At 48.6% G+C, this 24,997-nt stretch overlaps 1 protein-coding gene and 1 pseudogene across 1 annotated transcript in view; both read right to left on the minus strand.

Moving 5' to 3' along the window:
- Window positions 1-20,210, minus strand: part of LOC144604743 (peptidyl-prolyl cis-trans isomerase-like) — a 33,854-nt pseudogene extending 13,644 nt beyond the window's left edge.
- Window positions 1-24,400, minus strand: part of plxna4 (plexin A4) — a 242,459-nt gene extending 218,059 nt beyond the window's left edge. Inside the window, exons 1-2 of the mRNA XM_078419384.1 lie at window positions 24,380-24,400; window positions 23,403-23,503 (exon numbers count right to left, since the gene is read on the minus strand). Of these exons, the coding sequence (XP_078275510.1) occupies window positions 23,403-23,503; window positions 24,380-24,400 (122 nt within the window). The remainder of the gene's footprint in view (window positions 1-23,402; window positions 23,504-24,379) is intronic.
- Between the last annotated feature and the right edge of the window lie 597 nt (window positions 24,401-24,997).

Consider the following 24,997-nt stretch of genomic DNA (forward strand, 5'->3'; position numbering starts at 1 on the left):
AGAGCTGGATAGAGCTCTTAAGGATAGCGGAGTCAGGGGGTATGGGGAGAAGGCAGGAATGGGGTACTGATTGAGAATGATCAGCCACGATCATATTGAATGGCGGTGCTGACTCGAAGGGCCGAATGGCCTCCTCCTGCACCTATTGTCTATTGTCTATTGCCCTTCCGAAAGCACCCTTCTACCTCGTCGTAAGGTGACCCTTCCTAATCTTGGGGGATTAATGTTGATCACCGCAGCGTGAAATTTGCTTCTGCCGCTTGGAACATCCAGATTAAAGTGTCGTCAGCCAACACACGGCACTCTCTCAGACTGTGTGAAGGTTCGACAATCCAGCCCTGACCAGGGAAACGGTTGATGCTGTCTCGACGTTTGTGCGTATTGGGCAACCCAGCATTCATCTCAGGCCCGAGTCAACACCAACGCGCACGCTTTATCAGGACAGCACTGAGATCCCACCTTTCACTATCCAGCGCCTGAGACCCAGGTCGATTCCTCCCTGCGGGTGCAGTCTGTGCGGAGTTTGCACGTTCTCCCCGTGACCACGTGGGTTTTCTCCGGGTGCTCCGGTTTCCTCCCACACTCCAAAGACGTGCAGGTTTGTAATTTAATTACCTTCTGTAAATTGGCCCGAGTGTGGAGGACATAAAACTAGTGTTTACGCGGGTGGTCGCTGGTCGGCACGGACTTGGTGGGCCGAAGGGCCTTTTGTTCCACGCCGTATCTCCAAAGTGTAAATCTCAGAGAGGCAATGTGCCTTTAGCAAAGGAAGCATTTTCAGAAATACCACCTCTGTAGGAAAGTTGGGCCACATGGTTTCTCAACCCCACCAAGCACTTAATACCTGGGTAGCAAAACTGAAGCCTGTGTAATCAGCCGTGTAGTTCGGCCACCAGACAGTACACATATAATAACAACAAGGAACTGCAAGTGCTGGTGTATACCAAAGATAGACACAAAGTGCTGGAGTATCTCAGTGGGTCAGGCAGCATCTTTTACTTTCATTTACCTAAGAGATACTTTCTCATCCACTCCCGACAGATTACGGGAAATTTTTACAGAGGCTAATTTACCTACAAACCCGCACATCTTTGGGATGTGGGAGGAAGCCAGGGCACCCGGAGGAAACCCACACAGTCACAAAGTCAAAATATCGTAAGCCGAACCATCGTAAGTTGAGGAGCACCTGGATATTTAACATAAGCCAGTGATGAGTGAGCTCATCGCTTGACTGCGAGCTAAATGTGTATGAAAGAGGGACACAAAACGCCGGAGTAACTCAGCGGGTCAGGCAGCATCTCCGGAGAGAAGGAATGGGCGACGTTTCGGGTCGGAACCCTTCTTCAGACTAAATGTGTGATCTTTGTTTCCTTTACACTGTGTGGCATCACTGTCTAACGGAAGACAATCTACCTCTATGAGCTAAATGTATATCCTTTTCTACTGTAGCCCGTGAGTACACACTGTGCAACAGTGGGCAATTCAGTCCTGCCAAATACTATAGAATTATAATGTATTGGAGGCCACTGAGTAACCCCACGTGAACTTTGCAAGCTGCGTTGCACTTAGAGGAAGAGTTGATAGCACAGAGCGGGGAGAGCCATTACTGTGTTGCCTGGCAACACGGATGGACATAAATATCAAGGCATTGTTCTTCCCCCATATAATGAATGCTTCCACAAATGGCTCCACGCATCCTGTATAAACAGTGCAACCTCTCTCTGCACAACATCCCCATTCTGTACAAATAGTCCGCATCTCCCGTACAAACAGCAGTGCTCTCTTCCAGACACCCGCAACATCAACGGCCTTCTGTGTAAATACAGGTGCCTGGAGGTCCACCATGACAGTGGCACTAAACGCGCTGTAATGGAAGCACAGCACGCCGTGTGCTGAAACTCATCCAGCTGATTTTAATGAATTTTCGAGGCCGAGAACAATGTAGTCATGTGATTCTAATCATCGTGCCCTCAGTGATTGTGGAAGGATTTCAAGGAGAGGACCTGATAGCTAATATGCATGGTGGAGATTTTCCTGTACAGTGCCATCATGAGGTCTCTGGGAAGTTCATAAAGCACTCATTTACACTGGACCCACATCATTCTCATCATTAATTATCGCCACAAAATGCTGGAGTAACTCAGCAGGTCAGGCAGCATCTCAGGAGAGAAGGAATGGGTGACGTTTCGGGTCGAGACCCTTCTTCAGCGTCAGTCTGCAAGCTGCCCAGGCGAAATATGAGGTGCTGTTTCGCCTGGGCAGCTTGCAGCCCAGTGGTATGAACATCGACTTCTCCAACTTTAGATAGTTCCTCTGTCCTTCTCTTCCCCTCCTCCTTCCCAGATCTCCCTCTATCTTCCTGTCTCCACCTATATCCTTCCTTTGTCCCGCCCCCCTGACATCAGTCTGAAGAAGGGTCTCGACCCGAAACGTCGCCCATTCCTTCTCTCCTGAGATGCTGCCTGACCTGCTGAGTTACTCCAGCATTTGGTGAATAAATACCTTCGATTTGTACCAACATCTGCAGTTATCTTCTTATATTAATTATTGCCACTAACTCATCAACTACCCTCAGACTCACCCACACACTAGGGTCAGCAAAGAGTGGCCAATCAAATTATCATCCATCTGAAGAAGGGTCCCAACCCGAAATGTCACCTTTCCTTTCCACGTCGTCCAGAGATACTGCCTGACCCGCTGAGTTATTCCAGCACTTTGTGTCTTTTTTTGTTTTGTTTATGCTGATGCTTCGTTTATTGTTGTGGTCAGAGATACAGTGTGGAAACAGGCCCTTTGGCCCACCCAGTCCACACCGACCAACAATCACCCATTCACATGAGTTCCACGTTATCCCACTTTCACATCCTGCACACTAAGGGCAATTGGCAGAAGCCAATTAACCTACAAACCCGCACGTAATTGGAAGGAAACCGGAGCACCCGGAGAAAGCCATGCACTCACAGAAGCAACAACTCTAGCGCGGTTGGAAAACAGCATCTGCAGTTCCTTGGATTCACAATTAAATGATCATCTCTGAGATGTGGGAGGAAGCCAGGATTCCTGAGGAACCTCTCAAGGAGAGAACGTCCCATAGTCATGTCCCATCCCACATGTTCGCACAAAGGGTGGTGGGTGTATGGAACGGGCTGCCAGAGGAGGTAGTTGGGGCAGGGACTATTGCAACTTTTAAGGAACAATTAGACAGGTACAAGGATAGGACAGGTTTAGAGGGTTGTGGGCCAAATGCAGGCAGGTGGGATTAGTGTAGCCGGGACATGTTGGTCGGCGTGGGCAAGTTGGGCTGAAGAGCCTGTTTGAACGCTGTATGACTCTATGACACTATGGAAGGTCAGGATTGAACCCGGGTCCCTGGCATTGTAGGACAGTGGCTATCCCGGGTGTGTCACTGTGCCACCCAGTAACAGGGACTGCAACATCGCAAGAAAGGGAATTAAAAAATGGGGACAAAGTCGTTGGGAAAACCGAAACAAAGAGCAAGTCAAGAGTCGGAAAAGTACCAACACTCACATTGGCCAGAGCTGAACTACAACGTAGAGCTTTCAATTATTCGAACGCTATTAAGTTATCGACAGGATGGTTTTGTGATATCTCCTGTTACTTGGGTATTTTCCAAAAAAGTCTGCCTTGTGCAGATTAGATTTTTTCTTTGACTCTCTTGTTAAACACAACCCGTTTTGAGTTACAGTGGCAGTGAGGAGGGAGATCCAGTTTCTGCTAATGGGAGGCATTAAGCTTGGCATGGAGCTTCACGGATCTGCTCTCGAGAGTTTGCTCAGCCATAGACCAGGGAGGTTGGGAAGCCATCCAACACCAAAATATCCTTCCAGTTATTGAGCAAGAAATCAAATATCCTTTTGTGGGAGGAGGAGAGGGTGGGTAAATCTGTGCTAGGGGTACTGGAGGGGAATGGGATGAGGAGGGGATGAGGGAGAGGGGAGGAAGTGGGGGAGGGGAAGGGAGAACGGGAGGGGAGAGGGAGGGGAGGGAGGGGAGGAGGACAGTGAGGGGAGGGTGTGAGGGGAGATGGGGAGAGGCGGGAGGAAGGGAAAAGGAGGAGGAGGGGAGGAGGGGGCGAAAGGGGGGTGGAGGTGGGACGGGGAGGGGAAGGGGAAAGGAAGAGGGGAGTAATCTATGAGGGGAATGTGGCTGAGGAGGGGTTGGGCATGATGTAGTGTTGTGACGATATGTTGAAACAATTGAGCTTTAAAATGTGTAGGAAGGAACTACAGATGCTGGTTTACACTGAAGATAGGCACAAAATGCTGGAGCAACTCAGCGGGTCAGGCAGCATCTCTGGAGAAAAGGAATAGGTGAAGCTTCGGGTCGAGAACCTTCTTCAGATGGAGAGTCAGGGGAGAGGGAACCGAGAGATATGAAAAGGTACAAAGAACAAATTAATGAACCACGGGCGGCACGGTGGCGCAGCGGTAGAGTTGCTGCCTTACAGCGAATGCAGCGCCGGAGACTCAGGTTCGATCCTGACTACGGGCGCCGTCTGTACGTAGTTTGTACGTTCTCCCCTTGACCTGCGTGGGTTTTCTCCGAGATCTTCGGTTTCTTCCCACACTCCAAAGACGTACAGGTATGTAAGTTAATTGGCTGGGCAAATGTAAAAATAAATTGTCCCTAGTGGGTGTAGGATAGTGTTAATGTGCGGGGATCGCTGGGCGGCGCGGACTCGGTGGGCTGAAGGGCCTGTTTCCGCGCTGTATCTCGAAATCTAAAAATCTAAATCAAAAGCAAAAAGACAGATCAAAGCCAGCAACAATGATCAAGGAAAGGTGGAGCCCACAATGGTCTATTGTTGGCTGTGGGGAAGGTGATGATGAGTGATGCTCGGCAGGCCGACAGCGAAACTAGTAGGACGGCTAGGATGGGGGAGGGATGGAGAGAGAGGGGGATGCAAGGGTTACTTGAAGTTAGAGAAATCAATATTCATAACGTTGGGCTGCAAGCTGCCCGAACAAAATATGAGGTGTTGTTCCTCCAATTTGCATTTGGCCTCACTCTGACAGTGGAGGAGGCCCAGGACAGAAAGGTCATTAATATGAGTGGAAGCAATGTGTGTTGTTGAGGCCCTCTCCTGCTAGCTGCCCTGCTCTGGCTATTGTCATGGTGATCAGTCTGGCCCGAATGTTGTCCCTATTTTACACACTGGTGCCATTGTTGCGTTCCCCAGAGCTGTACAATGCACGGCAGCTCTGCCTGCAACTTCTGGCATTGCAATCGCCCGCTCTTTGCTGCTTGCACGACATTTCTATTCTAATTGGGCTTTAGACTTTTTAGACCTCAGAAGGCAGCGGAGGCCAATTCTCTGAAAGCATTCAAGAGAGAGCTGGATAGAGCTCTTAAGGATAGCGGAGTCAGGGGGTATGGGGAGAAGGCAGGAACGGGGTACTGATTGAGAATGATCAGCCATGATCACATTGAATGGTGATGCTGGCTCGAAGGGCCGAATGGCCTCCTCCTGCACCTATTGTCTATTGTCTATTGTCTATTGACTTTAGAGATACATCGCGGAAACCTCAGCAACTTCTGCCCACCGAGTCCGCGCCACGCCGCCCAGCGATCACCCCATACTTCTTCAGTCTGAAGAAGGGTCTCGACCCGAAACGTCGCCCATTCCTTCTCTCCCGAGATGCTGCCTGACCTGCTGAGTTACTCCAGCATTTTGTGAATAAATACCTTCGATTTGTACCAGCATCTGCAGTTATTTTCTTATTATACCCCATACACTAGCACAATCCTACACACATTGGGGACAATTTACTTTTTTTTTTTTTTTTACCGGTGCCAATTAACCAACAAACCTGTACGTCTTTGAAGTGTGGGCGGAAACCTGAGCACCCGGGGAAAACCCACGGGGTCACTGGGAGAACGTACAAACTCCGTCCGGACAGAACCCGTAGTCAGGATCGAACCCGGGTCTCTGATGCTGTAAGGCAGCAACTCTACCGCTGCGCCACCAGGGTCTTTTACCCTGTGTAGGGGAATCAAGAACCAGACATATGTTTAAGGTGAGAATGGAAAGATATAATAGGTACTGAGGAGCAACCTTTTCACACAGATGGTGGTGGGTTAATGGAACAAGCTGCCGGAGGAGGTAGGTACAATGAACTGCAGATGCTGGTTTATAAAAAAAGACACTCAATGCTGGAGTAACTCAGCGGGTCGGACAGTAACTCTGGAGAACATGGATAGGTGACGTTCAGGTCAGGACTCTTCTTCAGACTGGAGAGGTGATCCCTTCACTCTGAAGAAGGGTCCTGACCCAAAACGTCACCGGTCCACGTTCTCCAGAGACGCTGCCTGTCCGGTTGAATTACTCCAACACTTGTAATTCATGGTACTATTACGACATTTAAAAGACATCTGGACAGGCACACGGATTAGGAACGGTTTAGCGGGGTATGGGCTAGACTGGGAAGATGGACAAATGGGAAGATGGGCCGAAGGGCCTGATTGCCTGCTGTATGACTCGATGAATCACTGTCCAATCCAATTGACACACTGGCCTGGATTGGTCGGCAGAGACCCAGGGCCATTCCACACCCTCCAATCTCCTTCCACCTGCTTCCAAACCAGGCCTTCCCAACCTTCCCCTCCACATAGCTTCCAAACAAACCCTCCCTATTTTTCCTCAGGCGTCTACGAGCATTCCCCAGAAAAGCAACAGCTGGAGGGAAGAATCCATGTGGTACCAGGTACTGCAAGATGCCCAGACCAGGAGGCAATCTTTGGCACACTCAACAGACCCGCAACCAGTACCACCTCATTGGCCAGTCATAAGGTCATTAGGAATAGAATTAGGCCATTCGGCCCATCAAGTCTACTCCACCATTCAATCGTGGCTGATCTATCTCTCCCTCCTAACCCCGTTAGAAACATGGAAACATAGAAAATAGGTGTAGGAGGAGGCCATTTGGCCCTTCGAGCCAACTCCCCCTCCCATTCCCAGTCTGACCTTTCTGTCATGGGCCTCCTCCAGTGCCATAGTGAGGCCCGCCGGAAATTGGAGGAGCAGCACCTCATATTTCGCCTGGGCAGTTTGCAGCCCGGTGGTATGAACGTCGACTTCTCCAACTTCAGATAGCTCCTCTGTCCCTCCCTTCCCCTCCTCCTTCCCAGATCTCCCTCTATCTTCCTGTCTCCACCTATATCCTTCCTTTGTCCCGCCCCCCTGACATCAGTCTGAAGAAGGGTCTCGACCCGAAACGTCACCCATTCCTTCTCTCCCGAGATGCTGCCTGACCTGCTGAGTTACTCCAGCATTTTGTGAATAAATCGATTTGTACCAGCATCTGCAGTTATTTTCTTATACAGCACCGCCATTCATTTTGTTCATGGCAGATCATCCACAATCAGTAACCCGTGCCTGCCTTCTCCCCATTTCCCTTGATACCACTAGCCCCTATCTAACTCTCTTTTAAATTCGTCCAGTGAATTGGCCTCCACTGCCTTCTATGGCAGAGAATTCCACAATTTCACAACTCTCTGGGTGAAAAAGGTTTCTTCTCACCTCAGTTTTAATTCTCCTGCCTTCTCCCCATAATCCCCGACACCCGTACTAATCAAGAATCGATCTATCTATCTCTGCCTTAATAATATCCACTGACCCGACCTCCACAGCCTTCTGTGGTACAGAATTCCACAGGTTCACCACCCTCTGACTAAAGAGGTTCCTCCTCATCTCTTTCCTAAAAGAGCAGCCCCATCCACTCCCCGGGATGACAAAACCCAACAGGGAGAAAGTGGGTGCCTTTAAGACAACTCCCACTCACCTCTTCACTCACACACCTTAAACCATGAGCTGCCAACAGTGGGAAATCCAGAGTGCAGTCAAATTCTGAATTGCACACACACACACACACTCGACCACATTACAATTGAAAAAAAATCCATTAAGGAGTCATGAGCATTGGAGGCAAAACCGTCATTTGGAGATCATTCTTGTGAGCAATGCACCTTGTGATTCAATAAGCACTTTAGTATGATACCGATGCATGTCATTAGTCAGTGTAGGATGAGCTTGAAGCACACACATTTTTAAATATAACTCCTCACGACAATCACTCACTGAAATGTGACCCTGAAGCGACTCATTAAATCTACCCGCAGTGAAAAACAAATTTGGTCCTGTCATTTGCCTTTCAAATTCTCCTTCTCACCAGGGTTCCAGGCGTTCCTCTCTTCGTAGGAAAGGACCCTCATTCTAATTTGGCTTCAGACCCCAACTGTCCCCAGAATCCAGGTTCGGGTCCAGGAATAAAAGGTTACGGTGACACATTTAGAAAGACCCAACACAGTGCGACAGTCTGTCGAGCTGCCGCCTCAAAGCGCCAGAGACCCGGGTTCAATCCCGACCTCGGGTGCTCAGTGTGCGGAGTTTGCAAGCTCTCCCTGTGACTGCGTGGGTTTCCTCCGGGTGCTCCGGTTTCCTCCCACATCCCAAAGGCGTGCGGGTTTGAGTCTTAATTGGCCCTCTGTAAAATTGTCCCTAGTGTGCAGGGATGAGACAAGAAAGTGGGATAACATAGAACTAGTGTGAACAGGTGATCGGTGGTCGGCATGGGCTTGGTGGGCAGAAGGGCCTGTTTTATTGCCGTATCTTTCAATCAATCTTTCAATTAGGGGTGTAGTGCATGGGATATACGGCAGAGAAATGGTTCATTTGGCCCAACAGTCCATGCTGGCGTTTGGTTTGGTTTGGTTTGGTTTGGTTTGGTTTGGTTTGGTTTGGTTTGGTTTGGTTTAGTTTAGTTTGGTTTAGTTTAGTTTAGAGATACAGCATGAAATCAGGCCCTTCGGCCCACCGAGTCCGCACCGACCAACGATCCCTGTACACAACTAATATCCTACACACTTGGGACAATTTTTAATTATTAATTTTACCAAGCCTGTACGTCTTTGGAGCTTGGGAGAAAACAGGAGTACCTGGAGAAAACCCACGTGGTCACAGGGAGAACATACAAACTACGTCTAGACGGCACCCGTGTTCAGGATCGAACCAGGAACTCTGGCACTGTGAGGCAGCAACTCTACCGCTGCGCCACCGTGGGCAGCGGATGGTAAAAGCAATAGACAATAGACAATAGGTGTAGGAGGAGGCCATTCGGCCCTTCGAGCCAGCATCGCCATTCAATGTGATCATGACTGATCATTCTCAATCAGTACCCCGTTCCTGCCTTCTCCCCATACCCCTGACTCCACTATCCTTAAGAGCTCTATCCAGCTCTCTCTTGAATGCATTCAGAGAATTGGCCTCCACTGCCTTCTGAGGCAAAGAATTCCACAGATTCACAACTCTCTGACTGAAAAAGTTTTTCCTCATCTCAGTTCTAAATGGCCTACCCCTTATTCTTAAACAGTGGCCCTTGTTCTGGACTCCCCCAACATTGGGAACATGTTTCCTGCCTCTAACGTGTCCAACCCCTTAATAATCTTATACGTTTCGATAAGATCTCCTCTCATCCTTCTAAATTCCAGTGGATACAAGCCTAGTCGCTCCAGTCTTTCAACATACGACAGTCCCGCCATTCCGGGAATTAACCTGGTAAACCTACGCTGCACGCCCTCAATAGCAAGAATATCCTTCCTCAAATTTGGAGACCAAAACTGCACACAGTACTCCAGGTGCGGTCTCACTAGGGCCCTGTACAACTGCAGAAGAACCTTTAAGGACTCGGCGAGTGTGTAATGCAAGTGTACTCATCGCAGCGAGTGGGACCGGCAGAGGTGAAAGAGAAGACGGTTGGGGAAGTGGGGATTGGAGGTTCCGAGAAAGTTACTGGGAGAGGGTTAAAGTATCACATGGCACGCATCGCGACGTGACTCATCACTGTCTGCACAGGGAAACACGCTGGGGTTTTAATAACAAAAACCCTGCTTACCATAGCCTCAATAATATGCCAAAAATCAATACGGTATTAATGTAACACTCAAATATTGAATAGCCGTACATGCATTACTTGAGCCTCTGCCTCGTCTGAATTGTTTTATTATGACGGATCAGAGAGACTTTGCAAGCTTTTATATTACATTCTAATCAATAATGAGTGAGGACTCAAATGCTCATTCACAGGCCGCTCCCTCCCCTTCGGTAAAGTGCTGCTTTTACAGATACCGTGGCCCCTGCGCGCACCAAGCATGGAGGCCTGTCAAAACCCCCAGCCCCACACCACCCCACGGCCTGACAACAAGTCAAGTCAAGTTTATTTGTCACATACACATACACGATGTGCAGTGAAATGAAAGTGGCAATGCCTGCGGATTGTGCACAAAAAATAATTACAGTTACAGCATATAAATAAAGTTAATAAAGTTACTATAGTGAAGACAAAAATTAGTCTCTGGAGTTATAAAAGTTGACAGTCCTGATGGCCTGTGGGAAGAAACTCCGTCTCATCCTCTCCGTTTTCGCAGCGTGACAGCGGAGGCGTTTGCCTGACCGTAGCATCTGGAACAGTCCGTTGCTGGGGTGGCAGGGGTCCCTCATAATCTTGCTTGCTCTGGATCTGCACCTCCTGATGTATAGGTCCTGCAGGGGGGCGAGTGTAGTTCCCATGGTGCGTTCTGCCGAACGCACTACTCTCTGCAGGGCCATCCTGTCCTGGGCAGAGCTGTTCCCAAACCAGACTGTGATGTTGCCGGACAGGATGCTCTCTACAGCCCCAGAGTAGAAGCAACAGGCAGCTAGCTGCACTGTGCTGGCAGATTGTGGACGGATCATCCCGGTTCATCCACTCAATCTGAAGAAGGGACCCTTTCCCGAAACGCCATGCAAGCAACTGAACCATTCCCCCCCCCCCCACCACCCAACTAGAGACTCTCTGGACTTTAGAAGAATGAGGGGGGACCTCATTGCACCATACAGAATAGTGAAAGGCCTGGACAGAGTGGATGTGGAGAGGATGTTTCCACTGGTGGGAGAGTCTAGGATCAGAGGCCACAGCCTCAGAATCAAAGGACATAGCCTCAGAGTCAGAGAATTCCAGCTGTCCTGAGGGATTTAGGGGAGGGGAGGGAGGTGGGAGGAGGGTTTTCCCGGGATACACTGCAGGCTTCATTTACACACAATGGGATCTCTGCAGGTTATGGATTTATTGGGAGAGCTACAGCTAAGAGGGAGTCCGAACAAGGCTGATAGGCTGATAGGCTGATAGGCTGATAGGCTGATAGGAGGGGTCGTTACAAAAGGCACAAAAATAATTCATTCTGGATGGCTTACAGAGAATGAGGCCAATCTGGCCTGGGTAATTAGAGAATAATACGCTCTTAAACTGTTCAAACCGGATGTACAATGAACAAAAATTGGGGAATTAGCCTTACAAGTATGTGTATTGACTCCAGAAGTCCGGGCACTTAAGTCAGAATGACCCAAATTGCACGTTTCACAGAATAGGTTTCAGAAGGGTGGAAATGAGGAAATACACACTTTGCAAGCGTTGCCACCTAAAGAGCTTGTTTATCTGTTTGGACTCAACGAGAACATTTGGTTTGGTGAGCCTCGCACAAACGATCTTTAGAATTTATTTTTCACGATCAGGGCGTTGTTAGAAATGCCGGCATTTCTACCCTACCCCCTAATTTCTCTTGAAAAGTGGGTGCCCAATTTTCTTGAACGGCTGCAGTTCCTTCGGTTAATTATCCCCGCAGAGCTAAGGGGTTAGGATTTGTACAGTTCAGCCCATCAACAATGAAGGGGCCCTTCAACAATGAAGGACCACATGGGCCAACATAAACCTCCTTTAAATATCCTTGCTGAAATAATAATGGGCTTCACAGGAGAGTCAGTACACAATAACACGGAGTAAGTTGGTGACATGTTCGGAGAAGGCTGTGGAGGCCAAGTCAATGGATATTTTTAAGATGGAGATTGATAGGTTCTTGATTAGTACGAGTGTTAGGGGTTATGGAGAAAAAGGCAGAAGCAATGGATTGAGAGGGAAAGATAGATCACCCATGTTTGAATGGTGGAGTAGACTTGATGGGTTTAATTTAGTTTAGTTTAGAGATATAGCGTGGAAACAGGCCCTTTCGGCCCACCGGGTCCGCACCAACTATCGATCCCCACACATTAACACTATCCCATACCCACTAGGGACAATTTTTACATTTACCCAGTCAATTAACCTACAAACCTGCACGTCTTTGGAGTGTGGGAGGAAACCGAAGATCTCGGAGAAAACCCACGCAGGTCACAGGGAGAACGTGCAAACTCCGTACAGACGGCACCCGCAGTCGGGATCGAACCCGGGTCTCCGGCGCTGCATTCGATGTAAGGCAGCAACTCTACCGCTGCGCCACCGTGCCGCTCAAAATTGGCCTAATTCTGCTCCAGTGACCTATGAACTTATGAGAGACTGCATCCAAGAGGTGAATTGTAAGGAGCACCTTTAAGCAGGGGAGGTGTAAGGATGGAATTCCAGCGATGAGGTCCTCGATAGTTGTGAAGGCATAAGCACTTACAACAGGAGAATTAAAATCAGGAATTCAAGGGTGTCTTTGGATGACAAGAAAGTGGCTGTCTGATGGGTCTACTTGGTGACGTGAAACCATCTGAAAGTGGAGCATCTGCTGAGATGAATCAGGGGAGGTAGAAGGTGGGGAATAATTACTGAACAGATAGACCAGTGGAATGGAACCATGGAAAATAATTGCAGTATTAAATGCCTTCGAATCCAAGTCATTTGCAGAAGAGTTTTGTTTAGTTTAGAGATATCCTGCATGGAAACAGACCCTTCGGCCCACCGAGTCCGCAGTGACTGGAGCGACTAGGCTTGTATACACTGGAATTTAGAAGGATGAGAGGGGATCTTATTGAAACATATAAGATTATTAAGGGGTTGGACACGTTAGAGGCAGGAAACATGTTCCCAATGTTGGGGGAGTTCAGAACCAGGGGCCACAGTTTAAGAATAAGGGGTAGGCCATTTAGAACGGAGATGAGGAAAAACTTTTTCAGTCCGAGAGTTGTAAATCTGTGGATTTCTCTGCCTCAGAAGGCAGAGGAGGCCAATTCTCTGAATGCTTTCAAGAGAGAGCTAGATAGAGCTCTTAAGGATAGCGGAGTCAGGGGGTATGGGGAGAAGGCAGGAACGGGGTACTGATTGAGAATGATCAGCCATGATCACATTGAATGGCGATGCTGGCTCGAAGGGCCGAATGGCCTCCTCCTGCACCTATTGTCTATTGACCAGATATCCCCACTCATTAACACCACCCTACACACACACCAGGGACAATTGTACATTAATACCAAGGCAATTAATCTACAAACCTGTGCGTCTTTGGAGTGTGGGAGGAAACCGAAGATCTCAGTGAAAACTTGCGCAGGTCACGGGGAGAACGTACAAACTCCGTACAGACAGCGCCCGTAGTCGGAATCGAACCTGGGTCTCTGGCGATGTAAGGCAGTAGCTCTACCACTGCGCCACTGGGCCATCCCTGTTATTCACTAATGTTCTGGATAGTGTGTATGGAGAAACTATGTCCATTCAATGGAAGTCTATACGAGGGGCAGCATAATGGCACAGCTGGTGGAGTTGCCGCATGGGATTTGTTCCGGTTTCCTCTCACATTGTCAAAGACATTTCAAATGTTTGTAGGAAAATAACTGCAGATGTTGGTACAAATCAAAGGTATCACAAAATGCTGGAGTAACTCAGCGGGTTACTGATAAGGGGTCGGCCATTTAAGGCTGAATCGAGAACCAGAGGACATAGGTTTAAGGTGAAGGGGAAAAGATTTAACAGAAATCTGAGGGGTAACTTTTTCACACAAAGGTTGGTGGGTGCATGGAACAAGCTGCCAGAGGAGGTAGTTGAGGCTGATACTATTACAACGTTTAAGTAACATTTAGACAGGTACATGGATAGGACAGGTTTGGAGGGATATGGACCTAATGCAGGCAGGTGGGACTAGTGTAGCTGGGACATGTTGGTCGGTGTGGGCAAGTTGGGCCGAAGGGCCTGTTTCCACACTGGATCACTCTGTGACTCGATGTTGCATTGGCAGACAGCGGGAAGAATTACCATGGATGCTACAATCACCTAAATCACAGGTGATTGTCTCCAAGCGAATGCTGGCACCTCTGACAGAGCAGCACTCCGGCAGTAGAGAGCTGGGCTGTCTCTGACTTGAGGGGCCGAATGACCTAATTATGAACTCATTTATTCACAAAATGCTGGAGTAACTCAGCAGGTCAGGCAGCATCTCAGGAGAGAAGGAATGGGTGACGTTTCGGGTCGAGACCCTTCTTCAGACCGATGTCAGGGGAGGGGGCGGGACAAAGAAAGGATGTAGTAGGAGACAGGAAGACAGTGGGAGAACTGGGAAGGGGGAGGGGAAAGAGAGGGACAAAGGAGCTATCTAAAGTTAGAGTTTGTAGATTAATTGCGTTCTGTAAATTGCCCCCTAGTGTGCAGGACAGAACTGGTGTACGGGCGATCGATGGGTGGCGTGGACTCGGTGGGCCGAAGGGCCTGTTTCCACGCTGTATGTCTAACTTAAAAAAGACACTAAATTAAACGTTTTCTCGCACTGACGACACGCGGAGATACGAGTGGTAGCGGAAAGGGTTAATTGTCACAGTTTGTGGTGGGAACGAGCTTGCCACATCGGTGGTGAACCCAGGTCTTCTCACAACTCCAAGCAAGGAAGGGGAACTTTTCGACAAATCAATTAGACCGAGACTTGCCCATATCATATTGCGCTCTGAGACTTTGCAGCTATTCCCAGCCTTGGGCAGGCAGCCACACAGCAGTCGGGGAGTGATTCTACCTTTCACACAATCAGCCCTTTCCACAGAACAATATCCCCAGATTCAATCACGCTCTTTGTCTCTTCAACAATTAAAAGGTAAAAGCCACACAGCGTAATAACTTGCGTGCAATGTCGGAAAAACATTCTGAAGCCTTTCATCGGAACATTGACAATCAAAACAAAAAATTGACAGTCACGTAACAAGACTTTAGGGAAAATGGGCCAAGCTTTGATCTTAGGATAACGTCATTACAAAGGTAGGCATGGGCAAGATCGTAGAGAATATTGAAAACAATTTTTTTAATCAAAATGTTGAGGTAGTTTTAAGGAGCAGATACCCATAAATATTCCCGTACAATTGAAGGATGCCATTTGGCCCATCAATCTCCTGCTAGCTCTCAGAGGCAATCCATTCAGTTCTGTTCCTCCGTTTATTTCACTCCACCTATTCTTTCACATGTGCCCATCAACTCTCCCCGACATTCCTGCCACCCATCCACCCGCCCGCCCGCCCGCAGTAAGGAGACAACTAGCCCATCCGTACATCGCTGGGACGTGGGCAGAGACGGGTGTACTCTGGGGAGAGCCCACATGGTCACGGGGAGGGAGTGCAAGATCCACATGAGACAGTGTCCGAGATCAGGATCGTACCCGGGTTGCTGGAGCTGTGAGGCAGCGGCAGAAATCAAAGCAGGAAAAGAGAGGGAATGAGGATATGGAAGAGGATTAAAGCGGCACGGTGGCGCAGCGGTGGAGTTGCTGCCTTTTCGGAGACCCGGATTCAATCCTGGCTACGGGTGCTGTGTCTGTACGGAGTTTGTACGTTCTCCCCGTGACCGCCTGGCTTTTCTCCAGGGTATCTGGTTTCCTCCCACACTCCAAAGACGCACGGGTTTATAGGTTAATTGGTTTGGTACAATTGTAAATTGTCCCTCGCGTGTGGGATAGTGCTAGTACGCCGTGATCGCTGGTCGGCACGGACTCGGTGGGCCGAAGGGCCTGTTCCCGCGCTGTATTTCTAAGCTAAACAAAAGTGAGTGAGAAACTGCAAGGACACACATCGGGGTGCCGGAGAGGCCAGAATGCAGATATAGAGGACGTGAGAGTAATGGAGGTTACAAAGATAGAAATGAGCAAGATCACTTTGAAAACAGGATGAGAATGTTAAAATCAAAGTGTTTTCTTACTGGGACCAATAAAGATTAACGAGCACAATGGTATGTGGGACTGGATCGGGATGAGCAGCCAGCGAGGATTGTGTGGAAATTGTTATGTCTGGATTGTTATGGCATTAATGAGGGTTTCATAGAAACATAGAAACATAGAAAATAGGTGCAGGAGTAGGCCATTCGGCCCTTCGAGCCTGCACCGCCATTCAATATGATCATGGCTGATCATCCAACTCAGTATCCCGTACCTGCCTTCTCTCCATTACCCCCTGATCCCTTTAGCCACAAGGGCCACATCTAACTCCCTCTTAAATATAGCCAATGAACTGGCCTCAACTACCTTCTGTGGCAGAGAATTCCACAGATTCACCACTCTCTGTGTGAAAAAAAAGTTCTCATCTCGGTCCTAAAAGACTTCCCCCTTATCCTTAAACTGTGACCCCTTGTTCTGGACTTCCCCAACATCGGGAACAGTCTTCCTGCATCCAGCCTGTCCAACCCCTTAAGAATTTTGTAAGTTTCTATAAGATCCCCCCTCAATCTTCTAAATTCCAGCGAGTACAAGCCGAGTCTATCCAGTCTTTCTTCATATGAAAGTTCTGCCATCCCAGGAATCAGCACAGGAGGATGGGGTGCACTTGGAAGTTGTTACAGAAGTGGAAATGGATGGCTTGGCTAACGACACAGGTTCTAACATATACTGCACTTGGGATCAATGTAACATCAAGGCAGCTCCACGCCTCAGGCCATTTGGGAGAGTCCCTGGGCAGCAGGATGGAGTTACATCTGTGCCATAGGAAGAAACTGCAGATGTTGGTTTAAACCGAAGGTAGACACAAAAACCTGGAGTAACTCAGCTGGTCAGGCGGCACCTTTGGAGAAAAGGAATAGGTGACGTTTTGGGTCGCGACCCAAAGAAGAAATGTCTGAGGGAGGGTCTCGACCTGAAACGTCACCTATTCCTTTTCTCCAGAGGTGCTGCCCTGACCCGCTGAGATACTCCACCTATTGGTGTCTTACATTCATGGTGATGGGGATGGAAAACTTTAGTTTATGCCTCTCCAGTGGTTCGTTGTAGGACATTTCTGCTGAAACAGTGTTGGATATCAGGCAGTTAAACACGTTTAAGCGACACAAGAGGTACTAGTGTGATGGCCACTGTCATCTGTTATGTATATAAAAACACTTGAGTCTATGAAAGGTGAACGCAGTAGATGCCAATGTGAATGGACGCAGGGTATTAATAAGATCGTCATGAAGGGGTTAATTACGGGCAGCGTTTCATGAGTCTGATCTCTGTCAAGTATTGGCATCGCGTGGAGTGCCTACAGTGAATCATCTCTCCACAAGGGTTCAATAGACAATAGACAATAGGTGCAGGAGGAGGCCATTCGGCCCTTCGAGCCAGCACCGCCATTCAATGTGATCATGGCTGATTATTCTCAATCAGTACCCCGTTCCTGCCTTCTCCCCATACCCCTTGACTCCGCTAACCTTAAGAGCTCTATCTAGCTCTCTTGAATGCATTCAGAGACTTGGCCTCCACTGCCTTCTGAGGCAGAGAATTCCACAGATTCACAACTCTCTGACTGAAAAGGTGTTTCCTTATCTCAGTTCTAAATGGCCTACCCCTTGTTCTTAAACTGTGGCCCCTGGTTCTGGGCTCCCCCGACATTGGGAACATGTTTCCTGCCTCTAACGTGTCCAACCCCTTAATAATCTTATACGTTTCGATAAGATCCCCTCTCATCCTTCTAAATTCCAGTGTATACAAGCCTAGTCGCTCCAGCCTTTCAACATATGACAGTCCCGCCATTCCTGTAAAGTCATTCATTGGGGATCAAAACTGTTTGGTCATGGATTTTTCGGGCCAGTTTCTCATCTATCAAGCCCCTACATTTTCTGCCTTTCTCTATTGTCACTTCTTTGGCTCCCTTCCCTTCTATTTTTCTTTCCTCACACGACCGTCAGATCTTGCCAGCAACGGTTGCTTTAATATTCAGCTGCTGACTAAGGCAATTTATACGTTTCAATAAGATCCCCTCTCATCCTTCTAAATTCCAGTGTATACAAGCCTGGTCGCTCCAGTCTTTCAACATATGATAGTCCCGCCATTCCGGGAATTAACCTAGTAAACCTACGCTGCACGCCCTCAATAGCAAGAAGGTTTGGTTCACAAACCCAAAGGCTCTCTGCACAGCAAAGCAGTTGACACGTTTGTTTCACATTGACCTCAGTTAGGCCGAACTAAATGATGGATCTATGTAAAGTCAGCCTCCCAGCTGTGATAACGAGTAGTCACGACAGCACCGCAGTGGAGCGCTGAACACCCCAGGACTGGTTTCAAATTCCACTCGCACCTCGGCCTTGCAGGCTTCATTATTTCATTTAATTTGCTCAAAGCACATGGACAACGTTTATTGTCCATTACTAATTACATTGCTTATCTGCATCAAAGCAGCTTACACTTATAGGGTCATAGAGTCATCAAGTCTCACAGTGTGAAAACAGGCCCTTCAGCCAACATGTCCCACCCTCACTAGTCCCACCTGCCCGTGTTTGGCCCATACCCCTCTAAACATGTCCCATGTACCTGTCTAAATGTTTCTTAAAATGTTGCAATAGTACCTGCAAGAGAGAGTTAGATAGAGTTCTTAAAGAGTTCCCGGAGTCAAGGGATATGGGGAGAAGGCAGGAACGGGGCACTGATTGTGGATGATCAGCCATGATCACAGTGAATGGCCTACTCCTGCACCTATTGTCTATTGTCCGCCACAACTACCTCCTCCGGCAGCTTGAGTATCACCCACCACCCTTTGTGTGAAAAAGTTACCCCTCAGGTTCCTGTTAAATCTTTCCCCCTTACCTTAAACCTATGCCCTCTGGTTCTCGATTCCCCCTACTCTGGGCAAGAGACATTGCATCTACCCGATCTATTCCTCTCATGACTTTGTAGACAATCGATCACATGGTTCCAGGTCTGGAGTCACATACGTCAGAAACTAGGCGAAGATGATAAATTTCCTTCCCTTACAGATATAATGCACCAAATGGGTTTAAACGATAATCCCAATAGTTTCATGGCCACCATTTTAGAGACTAGCGCTTTCTTCAATTGAAGATGTCTTCGTGTTGGGACTTAATTTAATGACCTCTGAGTCACTCATCGAGCAGCTGGACTATTAGTCAGTAACCAAAATGGCAACCCATTCTCCTGCTGAATAGGTTAACTGAGTTCAAGATGGGAATTAGTGCAGTTCCCTTGGCTAGTATTCACCACAAAGCACTTTAGACTTTAGAGACACAGCGCGGAAGCAGGCCCTTCGGCCCGCCGAGTCCACGCCAACCATCGATAACCCCGTATACTAACGCTATCCAATACACTCGGGACAACTTACCATTTTTACCAAAGCCAATTAACCTGCAAACCTGTACGTCTTTGGAGTGTGGGAGGCGTCTTTGGAGTGTGGGAGGAAACCGGAGCACCCGGAGAAAACCCGAACGGTCACAGTGAGAACATGCAAACTCCACGCGGACAGCACCCGAGGTCAGGATTGGACCTTGGTCTTTGTGCAGGCAGTGGTTCTACCAGCTGCGCTACTGCGCACCTGCCTTTACAATCCAACGATTCTGATTATTTTCAATATTCCCGAGATTTCACGATCCCCCCCAAAAAAAAAAAACCCCCACGAAGTTGCAAAGTGAAGCATGAAATTCCAGTCGAACAAAGTTCCTTTCGTCGCGAACTCGCAAGGCCGGGCGGAGCCCTGTCACGCTCAGATAACCTTGCACACTTTCTGGTGGCTATAAAACTGGGCGAGAGAAACAGCACTTAACAACGGGTTAACAAGAGAAACAGCACTTAATGCGGCTGACAAATCCACAAACTTCTCCGTTCTTTCCTCAAGTTTCTTTCGAGCTCGAGAGCCTGGAAGTTGGCGACCTCCAGAATGACCTCAGCCAGCCTAGAACCGGTCACCACATGTTACAAATAGTCAGGACTGTCTCATCCCCTGGAGGCCTGGCAGCAGAGATCTTCGCTTTCACTTGACACTAACTAAATGATTCATCAGGCTAGTAGAGCCTTCCTCACGGTGCAGACAGCAGCCGGGGCTGAGGGATGAGAAGGGCAACTGGAGCTCGTCGGCTTGCCTGGGCTCTCCGACAACAATCCCAATCGATGCTCTCTGCAGCTCCGTGGCTGGGGTCAAGTTTCCAGCAGCAAGAAGCCGAGGGCAGGGACCTCATGAAATCCATCTGCTCACCTTGGCACGGTGCCCACAAGCGGGAATCTAACACCACCCTCTGCCCACAGCCCTGAATCAAGTCTGCCTCTCCCTTGACACACTGCCAGCCGAGGTCCCTTCCTGCAAGATGAAAGCACGCAACGACAATGTTTTTAAGTAAAGATGTTGTCAAGCCGGAAAGGGTGCAGCAAAGGTTTACAAGGATAGCAGGACTCAAATGCCTGGGGTATAGGGAGCAGTTGAGCAGGCTAGGACTCTATTCCCTGCAGCGCAGGAGGATGATGGGTGATCTAATAGAGGTGTACAAAATCATGGGAGGAATAGATCGGGCAAATGCGCAGAGTCTCTTGCCCAGAGTAGAGGGAATCGAGGACCAGAGGACACAGGTTTAAGGTGAGGGGAGAAGATCTAATAGGAACCTGAGGGGTAACTTTTTCACAGAAAGGGTGGTGGGTGTATGGAACGAGCTGCCAGAGGAGGTGGTTGAGGCTGGTACTATCCCACATTTTAAGAACCAGTTAAGGCAAGTACATGGATAGGAAAGGTGGGACTAGTGTAGCTGGGACACGTTGGCTGGTGTGGGCAAGTTGGGCCGAAGGGCCTTTTTTCCCCGCTGTGAGAGGTGAACGAGAGGAAATGGTGGAGTGGGTGAAGGAGGAAGGTCATGGAGAGAAGGGGCAGAATCCCCACAATCTTGCAGTCTGGGAGTGAAGGGCAGTTCTCAAGAGGGTTAGGAGTAAAGAGTGTTTGATCGCCATAAGCACTTGGTCCTGAACAAAGAAAATCTGATATGCTGCAGCGTTACAGGCCAATTAGCATGACAAAGAAACATACAATAAACAATAAAACAATAAACCTCTAGAGAAATTATCAGCAAATTACTGGGGAGTAAATGATTATAGATTGTATATTACTTCCCAGTGCCAATATTCATCCATCAAGAAACATTTCAGATGCAGATTAGGTGTTGAATATTGCAGGGTGCTTATTGGCAAACCAGGTGCAACATCATAGCACAGACCACACTTCAGAAAGCACCTCATTAGATGCAAAGCGCTTCAGCATAATGCAAGGTCATAAATTAATACGTCTCTTTCTTCATGTTCACGAGCCAATAGGTGAGGCATAAAGGTTTAACATAATCTGACTGTTTCTCTTCTCTTACATTTTATTTCCAAAATATCAGGTTCCCAGAAGAGATGGGAGCAGAATTAGGCCATTCGGCCCATCAAGTCTACTCCGCCATTCAATCAAGGCCGATCTGTCTTCCCCTCTCCAACCCCATTCTCCTGCCTTCTCCCCGTAACCTCTGACTCCCGTACTGACCAAGAATTTATTTATTGATCTTTCTTGGAGACTGGGGGGAATTTAGGGATGGATGATGTGGGGCTATTGGTGGGGGGGGGGGGGCACTGGGACGCAGAGGTAGAGTTGCTGCCTCACAGCACCAGAGACCTGGGTTTGATCCTGTGTACGGGTGCTGTCTGCACGGAGTTTGTACGTTCTCCCCGTGACCTGCACGGGTTTTCTCCGGGATCACCGGTTTCCTCCCACACTCCAAAGACGTACAGGTTTGTAGGCTAATTGGCTTGGTATAAATGTAAATTAGCCCTTGTGTGTGTAGAATAGCCTTCGTATGTGGGGATCGCTGGCTGCTGCGGACTCGGTGGGCCAAAGGGCCTGTTTCCGTGCTGTATCTCCAAACTAAACTAAATCTAAACACTAAAGACATACAGGTTTGTAGGTTAATTGGGTGTGGTAAAATCGTAAATTGTCCCTGGTGTGTCGGGCAGTCCTAGTGTAGCCAGTGACCGCTGGTCGGCGTGGATTCAGTGGGCCGAAGGGCCTGCTTCAGAACTGTATCTCTGAAGCCTAAAGTCATATCCTAAGCTGGAACATGAGCACCTTCCTCAACCGTCGCTAAACATTAAGTACATTAGCAGGAGAGGCCATTCAGCCCATCCTGTACCACTATCCAATGTCGATCAGAATAGATCTTTATCTCAGCCCTACTTATTTTAAATTAGATTAGTTTAGTTTATTGTCACCTGTACAGTGAAGAGATTTTGCTATCCAGACGGCAGACAACACATGATTACAATCGAGCCGCTTACAGTGTATAGATACATGATAAGGGATATCTCAGATTCCCAACTTCAAGTAGCCCTTGCTTTCCCTCCCTCTCCATCCACTCCCCTTTCCCAGTTCTCCGACCAGTCTTACTGTCTCCGACTAAATTTTATCTCTGAACCTCCCACTCCCCTGACATCAGTCTGAAGAGGGGACTCGACCCGAAACGTCACCCATCCCTTCTCTCCAGAGATACTGCCTGTCCCGCTGAGTTACTCCAGCCTGTTGTGTCTATCCCAGATTCCCAAAGTCCCTTGATATCGTCATTATTTTTCATCCTGCTTAAAAAAAACGGATGAAAATCAGGCAGAGCTTGAAGCAGCCAGATGATCTTTCCTGCCTCATTACTGCCCGGGCAACCCAATTCAAAAGCGAGCATGTTAAAAATTAATCCAGGTGAACTATCCATCACTCCTGCCCTCAGGCCCCAAGCAGGCATGGAGTGTTGTTTTGACATAATACAGCCAGTGTACAAGAGGATCACTGGTCACCCACTGAACACTGGCTACAAATCATCCTCCCCTTCACCACACAGCTGCTGCCTAGCACAGTGGCAATAGACAATAGACAATAGGTGCATGAGTAGGCCATTCGGCCCTTCGAGCCAGCACCACCATTCAATGTGATCATGGCTGATCAATCTCAATCAGTACCCCGCTCCTGCCTTCTCCCTATACCCCATACCTCCTCATACAATGAAGTCATGTCATAAGGAATAGGAGTAGAATTAGCCCATTCGGCCCATCAAGTCTACTCCACCATTCATTCATGGCTGATCTATCTCTCCCTCCTAACCCCATTCCCCTGCCTTCTTCCCATAACCTCTGACACCCGTAGTAATCAAGAATCTATCTCTGCCTTAAAAAATATTCACTGACTTGGCCTCCACAGCCTTCTGCGGCAAAGAATTCCACAGATTCACCACCCTCTGACTGAAGAAATTTCTCCTCATCTCTTCCCTAAAAGAGCGCCCTTTAATTCTGAGGCTGTGACCTCTGGTCCTAGACTCTCCCACCAGTGGAAACATCCTCTCCGCGTCAGCAGCTGTGGAAGGATTTGTAACCAGACTCACGTGTTGTGGAGCACACACCAGCCGCAGTGAGGGTCTCCCGATCCCAGGCAATCAGTGCAGGTCTTGTACTGTCCGCACGCTTCCACAGGCACCCTGGTCAGCTGCAACCAAAGAAAACAGGGAGGATTTAGATAAGACGTCAAATTGGCAACGTGGCATCAGGTTAATCTGCGAAGACATCGAAAGCCCAACATCCGCAGTGTAGTATGTTAATCTTAAATGTGCCCTGATGATAGATGGAAGGCCCCCAGAGACCGAGTCTGTACCACAGAGTGCCAGGGCACAGTATCAGAACCAGTAACACAGTGCACGCAACAAAAGCTTTTCACTGTACCTCGGAACACCTGACAATCGGCCAAACTGAACTGAGGGCTGGTACGTGTTCTCAGCCAGAGCCACAGACCCCGAGACACAAGGCCCAAACTAAGGTCCATGCAACAGTTCCCGAAGCCCAATCCAGTGGGACTGAGCCAAGGACACATCAAGCTGGGAGGAGCGCACAGATGATTTACAAGGGTGTTGCCACGACTCGTGGGCCTGAGCTATAGGGAGAGGTTGGGCGGGCTAGGACTCGATTCCCCAGAGTGCAGGAGGATGAGGGCTGATCTTATAGAGGTGTACAAAATCATGAGTGAAATAGATTGGGTAGATGCCAAGAGTCTCTTGCCCAGAGGCAGAGGCATAGGTTTAAGGTGAAGGGGGAAAGATTTTACAGGAATCTGAGGGGTAACTTTTTCACACAAAGGGTGGTGGGTGCATGGAACAAGCTGCCAGAGGAGGTAGTCGAGGCTGGGATTATGGCAATGTTTAAGAAACATTTAGACAGGTGCATGGATAGGACAGGATTGGAGGTATACGGACCAATTGCAGGCAGGTGGGACTAGTGTAGCTGGGACATGTTGACCGGTGTGGGCAAGTTGGGCTGAAGGGAATGTTTCCATGCTGTAAGCCTCTATGAATCTATTTGAGGTGCCCACGTGCTTTGAGAAGACCACCATCACCCGGGTGCCAAAACAAGAAAGCAAGCAAGCGTGCCTTATTGACAATCTCCACGGTGCTTCTGCCATCCACTGTCATGAAGTGTTTTGAGGGAGTATTCATGGTGCACATCATTTCCAGCCTCCCAAACAACAACCTCAATCCCCCACAATTTGTCTAGTGCCGCGAACAGGTCCATGGCAGATGCCATCTTCCTGGCCCTACATTCATCCCTGGAACGTCTGGGTAACAAGGACACCTACGCCACGCTACAATGGCAACAGCTCCATCTTCAACACCATTATTCCAACCAAAGCCATCTCCCAACGGCCCGACCTGGAATTCAGCGCCTCTTCTCTGTGACTGGATCCTAACACTCACGACTGTGCAGCCAAATTGTGTCGGCAGCATGAAAGCTCTTCTCCCATGGTGGAGATCGAATAATGACAAAACAGGGTTAGAGGATGGGGATGGAGAGCTTCGTAGCATGGTGTCAGGACAACAGCCTCTCCCTGAATGTTAGCAACATGAAGGAGCTAGTCAATGACTTTAGAAAGCAAGGACAGGTGGGGAAATCGCCACAGTCTACACCAAGCGTGTATCATCAAGTGGAGATA

The sequence above is a fragment of the Rhinoraja longicauda genome, chromosome 23, assembly GCF_053455715.1.
Source record: "Rhinoraja longicauda isolate Sanriku21f chromosome 23, sRhiLon1.1, whole genome shotgun sequence".
Lineage (NCBI taxonomy): Eukaryota > Metazoa > Chordata > Chondrichthyes > Rajiformes > Arhynchobatidae > Rhinoraja > Rhinoraja longicauda.